Below are 15,371 nucleotides of genomic sequence, written 5' to 3' on the forward strand. Positions count from 1 at the left end.
GAATTTGTTTATTATTAACTACATTTTGCATTGTATCATTTTTATTTACAATTTTTTAATCCATAATGTTGGTCTTAATTTGTGAAGTTAAATGTACAGTGTACAAAAGATTGGTATGGGGATAGGAATATGTTGTACATTAATGTAATTATTTTCATTGTCAATTTTTATTTGTATCATAAATGCCTTGTACAGTGTTTTTGTTTTGTTTATTTGTTGTTATTTTCTTTTAAATTATTTTGTATTTTATTTTTATAAACTTGAATAAAATTTTCATTCAGCATGCCAAACAAGGACTTTTGTTTTGAAAAGCTGACAACCAATGTGGTTGCCATAGAAACCAAAACAGTTTACGCATAACTACTTACTACAAATTAAAGTGCTGTGGCAGCTTTGCCAATAGTCACACAACGACACAATGGTGGACTTGACTGAAAATTTAAAATCCCTTGAATTTGAGGCCGGACTCACGGAGAATGAGAAACAATGTCTGAATCTCCGCAGTCGCTCAGCCGTTTTGACTGTAAGCGGATGTGCGCATGCTGTGTTTGTGTGTCAGCTAATCCGTTTATTAAGGTAAGAGAAATCGAGTATTGATAATTTGTTAAGAGCCGTCTTTTTACACAGAATACATACGTGATGATTACAACTATTACAATTTTTACACAGAAAGAAATTAGTTTCTGAGAATGACATTTCTAAAACACATCTGTCTGTTGGTATAATTGGTGGAGGACACATGGGTAAACAGCTGGCAATGGTTTTAATGCATATAGCCAACATCAAGCCATCTGACATCAACATCTCAACTAAAAGACCAGAGATTTTAGGTTAGTACATTTTGTTTATGTGGCGGGTTAACAATTAAAAATGTCAAGTAATTATTAAACAATTAAATTATTATATTATAAGCTTTATAATAAAATAACATAAGTAATGAATAAATAAATAACTTATACTGTGTGCGCAGTGTGCGATTTCGGACGCAGCCTTTGTGTATGATTCTCATAAGCTGTGTCTCAATTCAAGGGCTGCAACCTTATAAGCATGCGACCGTAAAAGGTGAACTATCGGTCTTTCAAAGTGGAAGCCTCAGAAGTTCGCGAAGAGAACTGAAATGAGACGGTCTAACATTCGAGGACCCATAATTGGCGTCACCTGCTGCACGCGCCCACCGCGCCTGTCAGCAGGACACAGCAGAGATGTTTCTGACTTATTAACATAAATATGAAATCAGAAAAATATAAATTTATTTTAGAAAATATGACACGTTGATGTAGATTAAACTATTCAGCAGTATATCAAATTAATCAACCTTAGAAATATACGCAACATAAAAAGAATAATATTAACACAAAACATAACTTATAATACATAAACAGTGACAAGAAAAATGTTTTCTGATAAATACACAATTTTATTTAATAAAGGTTTGAATTGTTTATTTTAGAATATCCATCCATTATATGCAGCAGTTGAATACGCGCAATGAATCTTGGGATATCCTCGGCTGTTATCCATTCATTCTATGGCCCTGTCCCAATATACGCACTTCTAGCCTTTTGCCCCTCAATGTGCGCTCTCGCTAACGGGTGCAAGACCGTATGTCCCGATTCTCTAATGGTGCTCTCCAGGGGTGATCATAAGTGCACTTAATGCACCCCTTTCGCAAGTGCGCATTAGACCGCACTTTGCTATGGGCTATTACCCAGAATCCTTTTGGTGCCCTGACATTTTGAACAGCTAACCAATGAGGGAGCAGCACTCAGAGGGGAAACATTTAAAAGGTTTACTTCACAAAGATTAGTTTAATGAGGAATTTCATACTCCTAAAATAAAAGAATTTAATGTCTTACTTCAGTTATTGTGTCACAAAACCCATAAGTATTAGTGATAATATTAGCTAACATTTTACTTTATAGTACATTTATTGTGAAATTACTAACAGCTGGAAAACGCTCTGAGCGGGAGTCAAACCAGCAATCGATCCGCCATGTGAGTCGAACGCTCCGAAAGCCCGGGCAAACTTCACCACCCTCCGCGTCCATCTCTGTCTTGCGGACGTGTGGGAGATAGAACCGGGCACGTAGAGTAAAGCACCCGCAGGATGGACCGATTGGGAGATTAGGGAATGATATTTACTCACTGCACCGCCTTCATACAGTGGTCTCTGTTGCAACAGCAAATTACATCTTCTATAGCAGTAATTCTCAAAGTGTGGTCCGCGGACCACTAGTGGTCCGCCAAACCCCCCTAGTGGTCCGCCAAAAGATGACCTAAATTAGGCAAGTGTTTATACTATTCAATTGGCGGCCCGCGGGTCAGACCCGGCCCCCAAGGTAATTTGATCCGTCCTTTTATGTAGTCTGTAAAAAGACATCTCTAGAATAAATTTAGTAAGTTAGACAACGGGCCCTACAGTTACGAGTTGATGCGCGTGCGTCTGTTTCATACAGCATGAGCTGCAGAGCGCGAGTCACGTGACTGGTGCGAGCAGCTGTGTCACGTGTTTATATTTGCGCTTTGGTCCACAAGTTCATGGCGATCGCCTCCCCCGCTCGCGCCCGCGTCTCAAGACGCGATAGCTGACTGTGGTGAGTTAAGAGACCGGACTCTATGGCTGTTTTAACTTTATTTGTTGTATTTCCAGCTTTAAAACACTGCCTTTTCCGACAATTTGTCTGATAAGTCTGCTCAATTATGACTTGCTTATCAACAATGACATTTACGTTAAAAAGTTTGAGAAACACTGTTCTATAGCAGTGTTTCTCAAACTTTTTCAGCCCAAGGACCACTTCATCTTCCAATATTTTTCTGAGGACCACCTAACAGAATCCCACTCTAACACGCCCCCCAAAAAACAACAAAATAGGAAGGATAAGCTAAATTTAAGTTTAATATGCAACTGTTTTAAGTCAAAAACAAATTTTTTAAATACAAATGAAACATAAATTATTATTCATATAATAATTTCTATGTTCAGAAATTATTATATGAATTTTATTTCATTTGAAAAAGTAAATGTAAAATGAGTTGCAGCTTAATATGAACAACAAACTGCACATGTGAAAAAAAACTGCAATTAAACATACTGTAACAGCCTAGGTCCCACTTAATGTCATTCCAAAGAGCACTTCAGTGCACATATCAAAAAAGTTTATAACATGGAACATAACATTGTTTCATGCAGTTTTTTGTCAAAGCTAATTATTACAGTAGCCCTATTTCAACAACAACAGCCATCTTAATAATTGGCAAACATTAGGCTAGCTTCTAATAAGACAGAATATGTTTTTAGATTTCGCAAGAGCAGTGAAATCAGGTGTATGTTTGTCAGCACGATACGCATACAGTGGTGCAAATGAACTGTTACTCGTTTAAATTGCATTATTGTGTGAGAACGATGCTTTGAATTTTGGAAAAACGGCAGTTTCATTTATTAAGACATTTAACGTAAATGTCATTGTTGATAAGCAAGTCATAATTGAGCAGACTTATCAGACAAATTGTCGGAAAAGGCAGTGTTTTAAAGCTGGAAATACAACAAATAAAGTTAAAACAGCCATAGAGTCCGGTCTCTTAACTCACCACAGTCAGCTATCGCGTCTTGAGACGCGGGCGCGAGCGGGGGAGGCGATCGCCATGAACTTGTGGACCAAAGCGCAAATATAAACACGTGACACAGCTGCTCGCACCAGTCACGTGACTCGCGCTCTGCAGCTCATGCTGTATGAAACAGACGCACGCGCATCAACTCGTAACTGTAGGGCCCGTTGTCTAACTTACTAAATTTATTCTAGAGATGTCTTTTTACAGACTACATAAAAGGACGGATCAAATTACCTTGGGGGCCGGGTCTGACCCGCGGGCCGCCAATTGAATAGCCCTGGTATAAACACTTGCCTAATTTAGGTCATCTTTTGGCGGACCACTAGGGGGGTTTGGCGGACCACTAGTGGTCCGCGGACCACACTTTGAGAATTACTGTTCTATAGTCTTAATACATCACTCATTTATGTACTATATACCGCGTTAATGATTTCAAGGTGGTAAAAAGATAAATGGACGGATAACCTCATGAGCAGGGTAGAATAATTAATTTCAAAGCTTGTCATTTTACTCTTAACCCGTTTAATCACAAATTTTTTCTTGGAATTTGAATACATGCAATTTACTCCTTAGACCTCCCTAACACACAAACTTTATGCCTTCTTTGATTTTATGTTGGTTAAGTTAGTGAAATATTAGGTTTTATACCAGGTCACAAAAGTTACCGGTGGGAAACATCATAGCCGGACTTCATTAAAATTCAATTAGACATATTTACATTAGAAAAAGTGTGTTATACTACCGGTCACAATTGTGACCGTTAAAAAAATTCTCAAAATATATCTGTAAGTGACCCCACCTACAAAATTGATAGTTCTATTTGTTAATTAAGATGTTTTACTTCTTTTTGTAGTAGTCTGAGGTAGATATCTTCTTCTAGATGTGCAAGCAGGAAGTAAACTGATCTGGTCATGTGACCTTTCACCCTAGTCACATGACATTGATACATTTTAATCAAGACAATCTATTTTTTCATTTAAAAGTTTAATTTCTTGCCCAGAGCCAACATCAACACTTTTAGAGCTTTCAGAAAGAAGAAAAAAAACACGGTCACAAATGTGACCGGTGGGATTAAACGGGTTAAGACAAACATTTAAGATATTCTTATGTAAATATTTGAGAATATTAAGAAGTGTTTGAGAATTGCACTTAGAAACATTCTTACGAACTTCTTATAATTTATCTAAACTACTTTCCTATTTTTTGTCTTAAGAATATTTTCGTGAATCCAGCCCCAGATCATGACAGAAGTGACGTAGATAGTGACGTGTGCCAAACTGTCCCAATTCTGCTCTTCACCGCTTCGGGCCCTTGTGCACTTACTCTGCTAAGTGCACTTTCACTAAGTGTCCACTTCGAGGAAGACCTTAGGGCTTAGTGTATTGGGACAGGGCCTATCCTTAACAGCGCGGAGAAATGAGGATGCATTTTGAGGCTTCATTCTAAGCATCCTTTGAATTGGGACGGCCTTACTAGCCTCAAGTCGCGCTGCTGTGACGCAGTCGGTCTTAAAATACGTCCTTAGAAGGTCGCAGCCTTTGAATTGGGACACAGCTATAGATATGTACACTAGATGTCGCCTTGGGGTTCTAAGCATGCGTCAAAACTGCCCCCATCTTGGAACAGGGGTCTTGTCATAGGTAAAACTGCTATCTCCGCCTTTACTTCAAATCCATAGATAATGCTGGACTGTTGTGCTGCGTATGGATGTGAGGCCTTCTAGAACTATGCATTATTGTTAGAAAAAGTAGATTTTCATTATATCCAAATTAAAAAAAATTCTGGACACAATGCTAAATAGTAAATACATGTCTTACTGTTGAAACAAACAAAAGAAAACCAAGAAAATCGCATCCATGACAATTTATGGTGATTTTATTTACGTTACACCATTGCCTACAATGACGCTGATGCGGGGTTCCCCTGTTTCAAGATGGCGGCTCTATTTGACGCATTCGGTCCAATGAACTGCCGTAGCCAAGCCGACATCTAGTGTATATATCTGTATGATTCTGCATCAGCATGCTTATGGCTGTTACCATGGATACACAGGTATTTGTTCATTCGCCTGCTACTCACTGGCGACATCTCGCCATGGCAGTCAATAATGCAATCAAGATCTGTTTAAACCGTGGTCACACTAGACTTTTCGTCCCATTGACTTCAATTCATATGCATGCAAATGCGTCAGATTGTAAATGCAAGTGTCACACGGTGACGATCTTTCCAGGGGCGGAACCGAAATTAGGAGAGTTTGGTTCCGCTCGGAAGTGTTTCCGCCCGGACCGGAAAAGACGAACACCGGACTTCCGGTAAGCGCCGCGAGCGGGAAAATCAGCGAATTGCACACAGGTGTGTGTAGTTAACATTAGCGGTTGATGATTGGAGTAAATGACGAGCAGGGCAGTATAAAGGATGATCCAAAACCACAGTTTGTTGTTCAGTTGTTGGGCTTGTTTGGTGCTGTTGGTGCGTTTACTGCTGGGCTGTTTTCCTCTCAGGCTGAAGCTGGTGTGGCTGTGTGGGACGAAGTAAACCATAGTGGTTGGAAGACGATTGGAGACTACTGGATACTGAAACGAAACGAAAGGAGAAGCGGAGTTAGCATGAGTGTTGTTATATTGAGGATATTGTGATAGAAGTGAAATCGCTGTGTAACCCTGTTGGGGGAAGAGACGCTCTGTTCTTTGAGGCTGGGAGTAATCGCCTGTGTGTATTAAAAAGGAGAGCATCAGAGAAGATCTTACAGTGACTGTGAGTATGAAACATTGAGTTTGAGACACACTGTATACTAACCTGTTTCGTAGCGAACGATTCCAGGAAAAGGAGGACGGCCCTACCCTTAAACAGTGTGGTGGGTGAGCCGGAGGAGGACAACTTGGGCTATCACAGCGACGTGAATGCTGACTGGGCCGTGCTAACCATCGTCTAAACGGACTCCGGTGAAGTGAAAGAAGACGGGGCGTCCTAAGTGTTCACTTTGAGTGCGGTGGGTGAATCTGTGTTGTTGTGGAAATTTCATTTTGACGTGGTGCTGTGTACTGCTGTGTGTGTATTGTCAGAAAAACCCCCGCCTTCGCTAACCTCGCCGTGGGAGAACGAAAAGGCTGCCGGTTTCAGTTATTATTATCTGGCCTATGCTGTGAGTGAGCTCTGGATGTATAATATTACTGTGGTGTTCGTCAGCAGTCATATCCTTTGTATCTGGGTTGTTCTGCAGAGTGGTGGTGAAGAGTTGGACCGTTAGAGGCTGTGTGAGTACAACTAAAGATTAATGCTGCTTGCACATACATCTACACAACGCTTACTGTTGCAGAGTGAGGTGGAGTAAATCTCGTCTGTCCCGAGGCCTCTTCAAAGGGGCGCCCCTGTCCAGTTGCTCTACAGTCTAGGAAGTGGAGAGGAGAGGGCAGCGCTCGGCTCGGTGAGACAGCGTAGCATTTTCCCCTCTGAAGCCACAGTAGCCGTTGGGAGGTTTTGCCCCCGACGCTGCCTCACCAAACAGTCCCGAAACATCTGGCAAATCGTGAGCGCCTGGTCACTGTAAGTCCACGACATTTCATCCAAATACAAGTTCCATATAAATTGACTGTTATCTGACCAGGAGTGTTACTGTGTGGAGAGTAAGAGAGAGAAAGAGAACGAGAAAGCCCTACCTGTACCGTACTTACTGTACGTCGTCTCAAGCGGAGAGGTGAGAGAAACCTAGCAGTCTGAATAACCCACTTTTGTGTCTCAGTCCGCAGCCTGTGGAGAGAAAGAGAGAGAAAGAGAACGAGAAAACCTTACCTGTACCGTACTTACTGTACGTCGACCCAAGCGGAGAGGTGAGAGGAAACTAGCAGTCTGAACAACTGACTTTTGTGCCCCCGTCCGCAGCCTGTGGAGAGAAAGAGAAAGAGAGTAGAGAAAGGAACGAGCAAAAACTTACCTGTGTTGCAGATACCGTACGTCGTTCTCGGCAGAAAAGGTGAGAGGGAGTCCATCGAAATATAATAAACTGATCTTCTGTGTTCTAGCGGCCGCCTGCAAAGAGGGAGAGAGGAGACATACACGTGAGTCAAAGGAACACTTACGACAACCACCTCCCAGCAACACGTACTGAAGAGACCCGGTGTCGGTCGGACAAGGGTACGTGACTAAGGAAGTTTTAAAAGCTCAACACTAATCTTATTGTTCACGCTGCCTCCAGGAGGAAGAGGAGGGTGCCACGGGAACCTAAAGCCAGGCGGAGGAGCCTGAGTCCCACATCCCCTGCAGTGTCGTGGATCCTGGACACTTTGACTCCATTCCCCCCCCCCTTTTGCACTCTTCCGTTCACGGCCCACCTGGAGGGCAGAACGAAGAAGTTTCGTTTTAAATCCCTTTCCCCTCCCCATTTCCCATATCCATTTTTAATTAATTTAAATAAAGTTTATGCTTTTATATTTACGTGCACTTGTGTTTGTCTGGTCATTGGGTTGGCTTTGGAGACCTCCTCAAGGTGGAAGTTAAGAAGGGGCGTGGCTTAGTTATAGCAGCAGCCAGTCCCGCCTTGTGACACAAGCTCCTGTGATGATATCATGTGGACCGTTGTCACTAGTACAAAACTGGTCACTGTGTGACTTGTCTCTCCACTGAAAAGCACGAATGGACGACGCCAAATATTATATTGATGAGCTGCTCTTGCCCACTGCCTGCAGCAATGTCCGACAGATACTTGCATGCTCAAAGTCTACCATGGCTTTAGACTTAAAGGTGCTCTATGCGAATGAACGTGTTTAAAGCCATAAAACATTTTTATTGTTTCATACAGTAAATATATCCTCACTATCTGTAAAAAAACACGGTCTCTGTAGACAGCGCAGGCTTCACAAACTGCAACAAAAACAAAGTGGTCAAACCTACCATCACGAAACATAACAAGGTGTTCCAGCCCATTAACGACAAGAAGGATTTGGGAGTGGGGGTTGGGCGCGTTCATGACTGTTCAGAAAGCACGGAAAGGAGGGGGAATAGTTATCTACGCTCCGTTTTGTTTGACAATACTTCGAGCGTCAACAAGACGGAAGTCACACAGATTCGCTTAGAGAGCCTTTAAAGGTGCTATGTGTAAATTCCAGCGTCATCTAGTGGTGAGATTAAAAATTGCAACCAACTTAATTTCAAAACATATATGGGAGTGTCCGAGACCATAGATATGTATAAAGGCTAGATGTCTCGCCCAAGCTGCTGGCCAATTGAGTGGAATGTCTGCATGTGGCGGCCATCTTACCACAGGGTGCTCACTCACTCGTAGCATTGTGTTTAATGGAGCATGTTCTTTTAAAGGCATTCCATGCAGTTTGACGTTTTTGTCAAACAGCGACCCCTAGAGTCACTGGGGAAAACTTGCAACTGTCGTAATTTCGCACCCCCACTCTGTACGTACCTGTAAGGATAGTGTTGGGCGTGAATATGCAGAGATGGACTCCGAAGATAATGACCAGGGAATGTTTCACAATTTCATACAAATATTAGGCTACTGCATGTCTACTAAACTACAGATGATGGTAATAGGATAATAAGAAGTTTATGCCAAGTGTAGAGTAGGCATATAATAATAAAGTAGCCTACCGCGTTTGCTGGCTTATTACGTTTTTACAAGATTGCAGCTTAATCACAAGTAAACAGTCTATAGTCTAACGTTATGTCTACTGTATAATTTCATTTGTTATTTAATTGTAAACATTACAAAATGCATTGACAAAGTTAATTGTAATGTATACGTTGCATTATTTCATAACATTGGTCGTTATTCGTTGGCCATAAGAAATCGAAATTAGACAAATGACTATGTACACATCACAACACAACACTTGAGTTTAGATGGCAAAAAAAAAAACATGTAAGAGAAACGAGTGTTTGTTAGCAAGTCTGCTAAATGCTCTTATGATCGTAAGTTAGCTAGACCCATGTTGAAGTTATTTTACTGGTCTAATTATCAACACTGGATGAATGAACAGCATAGTAAAAAAATACACAAGCAAGCGCAATCACATACAACATAGACCGCAAACAAATTTACAAATAAGAGATTTACTTACTTGTCCATCAACAAGATCGCCAGATCAGCATCCCTTTTGTATCCAGTGCTGTCTATTAGCTCACGCCAACGAGTAAAAACCTGACCGAGTGGGACTCTTGTCCGGTTCCTAATTCGGTCAGATTCCCTTTTTCGCTTTCTACTCTCTTCCGAACGGGTTTTCTTAGCTGTTTCCCTCATCGAGCATCACGTCTCAAATGCGCGCGTGCAGTTGTTGTTATAGGCTTGTTTGACTTCATGCAGTGCTGCAGGAACCGACAGCCGGATGACGTCAAAGTGCCGTCTCGGATCATTCTCGCGGTACTTTTACGTCATCCGACTGCCGGTTCTTGCAGCGCTGCACGAAGTCGAACAAGCCTAACGTGTGTGACGTCGTTGCCGTAAAGCAAGTCGTGATTCTCGCGAGATTTGTCAGGGGCGGTTCTCTCAAGCTTGCATTGGTGGTTTTGCTAGCGGCGTCCTCCCCGAGCTTCAACAGGAGGATGATTCGCCATACTATGACTTCGTTTACCATCGAAATGACTTTGAAGCTGTTATATTAAGGTAAAATAACTGCATAGTGTGTCTTTAAATTACCATAACTTGTCACTTTTTGTTGACGTTCGAAGTGTTGCCAAGTGTTGCAGTTTGTGAAGCCTGCGCTGTCTACAGAGACTGCATTTTTTACAGGGTGTTCAGGGGACAGGCAGCTAGCAGATAGTGAAGAGATGTTTACTGTATGAAACAAAAAAAATGTATGGCTTTAAACGCGTGAATTCACTTAGAGCACCTTTAAGTACAGCTTTTTAACATTTAAGTACAGTACTGTGTTTATTTAACTTTTGGGCACATTTTAATGTAATTGTAAGTGCACTATATGTTTGAACCTTTATTTTGTAATTTGAGTATCCACTTCCGGGTCATGGTATTTCACTAGGTTGGTTCACATTCAGATTTTACAGAGACAGTCATCCAAGTAAAAGTTATTAAACACAACGTCCTTTGTCTTGTCATCATATAGGTCCTTTTGATCTGTTGCACATTTCCTTAATGCAAAGTTTGAGCAACTTGGTGAAGATGTAGCACCAAATAAATGTACCACCATTCTGTATTCCTCCAAACTGTTGTTCACGTTACCTTCAGGCCACCAAAGAAATCTTAAAAGATCACGATCTTCTGGGTGCACTTTCACCTGATGAAACCACATTCATAAACAAGTTGGACATAGTGGGCGAAACTACATGCTGGCTATCCTTCGACAACAATATTGGATCACTGGAGCTGCTGCAGCCATAAGAAGAATTCTATCAAAATGTGTTGTATGTAGAAACTTCCATGGAACTGCAGGACATCAACAAATGGCAGATTTACCACCAGATCGAGTTTTACCAGATAAACCACCGTTTACTCATGTTGGAGTAGATTGTTTTGGTCCCTTTGAGATAAAACGGGGAAGAGTCACCCTAAAACGCTACAGCGTTATCTTTACTTGTCTTGCCATAAGAGCTGTTCACATTAAAATGACTGCATCCTTGGATTAAGACGCTTCTTTGCACGACGTGGACAAGTGGCTGAAATACGCTCAGATAATGGGAAAAATTTTGTCAGAGCTGAACATGAATTACGAGAAGCAATACAAAATTGGAACCAAAATCAGATCAACGACGTTCTTCTTCAAAAGAAGATAAAATGGACTTTCAATCCACCTACTGGTTCGCACCATGGAGGAATTTGGAAGAGACTAATACGATCGATAAGGAAAATCCTAAATGCTATTGTTGTCTTCTTGAAGTGGAGGAACATAAAGAATCTACGGATTAACTTCTTATAGTGACATTTGAGAGCTCTCAACGGACATGACATAATTCTTACATTATTGAAGACAAACTTTGTATCTACAAAAATGAACTAAACAGACTTTTATTTATGGCCATACTGCGGTGTAAATGTTTGTATTTATTCTTAATTATATTTGATGATTATTACTAGGACTGGGTATCGATTCAGATGTTCCAGTTCGATTCAATTTCGATTCACAAGCTATCAAATCGATTCGATTCCGATTCTCGATTCAATTTTCGATTCCGGTTCTCGGGATGCTTCCATACCTCTTACTTTTTATGTTTAGGTGGCATCAACATCGATGAAGCACCTAAAACCGCCATTTTAAGCACTGAATGAAAGAATGACAGGCTCCTTGGTAACATCGCGCTAGGCAAAAAAGAGGGCGAAGAAGACTAGTAATTTGATTAACGTTAATCTTACGTTCATTTTTTGCAGGAAAAAAAAATCGATTCTGCTCTTTGAGAATCGATTCTGAATCGACCACGTATAAAAAAAACGATTAATCGAAAAATCTATTTTTTGCCCAGCCCTAATTATTACAGATGTATTGTGTAATAATCAGGGGCTGGAATGTAATTGCACTATATGTTTGAACCTTTATTTTGTAATTTGAGTATCCACTTCCCGGTCATGGTATTTCACTAGGTTGGTTCACCTGTATAAGTATTTCATTCCATTTCCTGTTTGTCAGTGTGTGTATTGGAACAGGGGGGAAGTAAGCGGGAAAGCATTCTTTCTGTTGACCATAAAACTTCACCACATAAACTTCACCACGTAAAACCTGAACTTTATATTGGTCTATTAATGTGACTTTACATGAGTTAAAAGTATGTAAGTGACTTCATCATCAGTTAAAAGTATGTTATGTCTTCACATGTTTTGCTTTATCGTATGCGTTTTTGTTTATGAGTTTGTTGTTTTCATTTGTTTGTATACATGAATGTCGCAACAATAAATAGCATCAAAGGACAACTGGAATGCGTCAGCAAATGCTTCTTCCCGATTCTTCGCCCCTCAGCGGTTATAGGTTGCCGCTATAGTAATTATTAATCTTATTTAAGTTTTTAATTTACTTGTAAGCACAGTGCAGTGAATGTTCAAACTCTGTAATAGTTGGTTGACAATAATAAATATTTGTATAAGGAATAAAAATAAGAAATATTCTTATTAGGAATAAAACCTTGTTTTTGAACTGTGTATGGCTCTAAATAGTTAGGCCTACTATACACCTGAATATTAACATTATTATGGGTTATTATGGTGGTACTTGGAGAGCCAAATATTTTCAGAGGTGGTACTTGGTGTAAAAAGTTTGAGAACCACTGGCAAGGTCTTTATACACCACTGATAATATAGTTATCTCAAGAGATCCTCCTATAAGTTACACAATGCACCTTTAAAGTGTTTTCTTTTTATGTTTTTAGAGGATATTTCAAAGACGGGTGTTGAATGTTACTTTGACAACATTAGACTGGCTAAGTGGACAGATGTTCTGTTCCTCTGTGTCTTGCCCTCTCATCTACCTCAAGTGTGTGCAGACCTTCGCTGCCATCTGCCCTTGCGCTGTCTTGTTTACAGTTTTATCTCTGCGACTCCAATAAAAAGGTAATAAACCATACAAGCTGAATATTACTTATTTTTTAATGTCTGCTGTTATTCATTATGGAGAAAACAGATGTCTCTCTTTCTTTCTTTCTCTCGCTCTCTCTCCCTTTCTGTGGCATACCTACTTAATTTTGGGAATAAATTTATATCCAAAAAAGTGAGTGAAACATCCCTTTGGATATGTCCTCATTTGTATAATTGCTATGAAAATGTAGTAAATAAAGTTATTTTTATTGTAAAAATACAAAAGGTTTTCTGTTAAGATTAGAGTGGGTAAAGGGATAGGTTATAGTATTTATAACTAGTATTCTTTAAAAACAATAGAAGTCTATGAAATGTCAACATTTAGATATATAAGTAAACGTGTGTAATGAATAAATACAATGATCAAATAAAATATGTTAAGAACTTTTCCAAATTAAATATTTAATTTTAGATAATTTATATATATATATATATATATATATATATATATATATATATATATATATATATATATATATATATATATATATATATATATATATATATATATTGACCATTGTGTAGAGTTGTGTGACAGCACCCCCCAGCACTGCCATATCCGGATTATTTTTTTAATCATCCTGTCATCTGACCTGGAATTTACTTCTAAGGTCTTTTTAAGTCACTTTTTGTTTTCAATTCAGGCTTGCAATACTCCTTGACCACAGCTTTATTATTAAACCCCAGTATGAGTTTGCGCCTTGTGGTGATGTCACCAAAATGTGGTACTTCCACAGTGAAGTGACAGCAGCTTTAAAAGATAAGGAAGTGCTTGCCGCCTCCATTCCTTTTTCAATGAGTGGTAAGTAGGAACCGCCGGTTTTCCTTCATAATACATTGTTATTTACCTTCATATTATGTCTGTACAGTACCTGTACGTTACATAAAGTCAATATTCAGTGGTTTTGTTAAGTGTGCTAAAATAATCTTTTGATTGCACTGTTTACTAAAGGTGGCCTCTCCCTGGATCTGAGTTGGGTGTCTGCTGTGCTGTACAGTCTTCTCAACATGTGTACCGCTGAGAAACTTGGGTCCCAAAAGGCTCTTCAACTACTAAATGATATTTTTAAGACAAACATCTCAGCAAATACATTTAGTCTTCAAAGCTTTGTTAACTCATCCTGTGCTTCTGCTCTTCTTAACTCTGATGAGTGAGTATAATTGCATTGGAGTTATTTCAGGTTATGTTTGAATAATGGAAACAATACAGATTCTCTATGTCTGATGTTTATGTTGTTTTACAGCCCGTTTCCATGGATCAACCTGGTTGATGCACAAACTAAAGAGACTCCATTGTCTGATCTGGTATCAGTAAATCAAAGCTTGCAAGACTGCATTTCAGTTGTGTTCCAAAAAAATTTCTCAAATCTGGAAGATGGACCAAAAGATGCTTTACCTGGCGGAAACAGAAATTAAACTTTACATTTTTGTTTGTTTTTTATTTGTTTGTCATACAGCTCAGATGAAAAAGTGTATGTGTTATGTATACAGAATAATCTAAAATAACTGTTAATGAAACTCAGGGGAAAAGTGTGTATGACTGTTGTATAAAGTCCATTGAGATGCTTTAGTGCTATATTTGTGTTTATCCTCTGCAGATTTGTGCTACTTGTGGCCCAATGGTTTTAAAATGTCTCCCATTTGTATATGATATGACTCAGAAGAGTGTCAAAAAAGTAAAATCAAGGTAAAGATGACCAGATCCTACAATTTGTATAATGTTATGGTATTCTGTACAATATCTACTCTATTTATATTCACCAAGGAAAACATACTGTAGCATAACTGAGGGTAATTTTATCTCTACTTTATCACCTTTCTAAACCTGAATGTTTAGTGAAACAACATAAACAAGTATTGAATGTCTATGATATTGCACTCGGGCAAATACACTATTTCTTTGTCTGAATTGTCTTTAGAATCACAATATCCTTTGGTCCTGACTAACAAATAGCTAATCAAAATTCATGGTTCATGACTGATGTAAACTAAAGGCTTTTGTGTAATTTAATCTGCTTGTCAATGCATTTAATTGGAGAGTCCCTAAATATTTCTTACGTAAAGCATCACATACAGGTGCTGGTCATAGAATATCATCAAAAAGTTTATTTAATTCACTAATTCCATTCAAAAATGTGAAACTTGTATATAATGTTCATTCATTACACACAGACTGATTTAAATGTTTATTTCTTTTACTCTTGATGATTATAACTGACAACTAAGGAAAATACCAAATTCAGAA

General features: G+C 39.3%; 1 protein-coding gene across 1 annotated transcript; it reads left to right on the forward strand.

The window, feature by feature from the left end:
* Positions 1–387: 387 nt before the first annotated feature.
* Positions 388–15,035, forward strand: noxred1 (NADP-dependent oxidoreductase domain containing 1). The gene is made up of 6 exons (XM_065288633.2): positions 388–576; positions 670–830; positions 12,922–13,102; positions 13,771–13,928; positions 14,079–14,277; positions 14,371–15,035. The coding sequence occupies exons 1-6, from the start codon at positions 419–421 to the stop codon at positions 14,540–14,542; spliced, it is 1,029 nt and encodes a 342-aa protein (XP_065144705.1). The 5' UTR covers positions 388–418; the 3' UTR covers positions 14,543–15,035.
* Positions 15,036–15,371: the final 336 nt, after the last annotated feature.

The sequence above is a fragment of the Paramisgurnus dabryanus genome, chromosome 17 (genome assembly GCF_030506205.2).
Source record: "Paramisgurnus dabryanus chromosome 17, PD_genome_1.1, whole genome shotgun sequence".
Classification (NCBI taxonomy): Eukaryota; Metazoa; Chordata; class Actinopteri; order Cypriniformes; family Cobitidae; genus Paramisgurnus; species Paramisgurnus dabryanus.

Coding starts and splice junctions, on each gene's coding strand:
- noxred1 (XM_065288633.2), top strand. CDS start 419: ATGGTGGACTTGACTGAAAATTTAAAATCCCTTGAATTTGAGGCCGGA. Junction 13,929..14,078: donor CATTCCTTTTTCAATGAGTG/GTAAGTAGGAAC, acceptor TGTTTACTAAAG/GTGGCCTCTCCCTGGATCTG. Junction 14,278..14,370: donor GCTCTTCTTAACTCTGATGA/GTGAGTATAATT, acceptor GTTGTTTTACAG/CCCGTTTCCATGGATCAACC.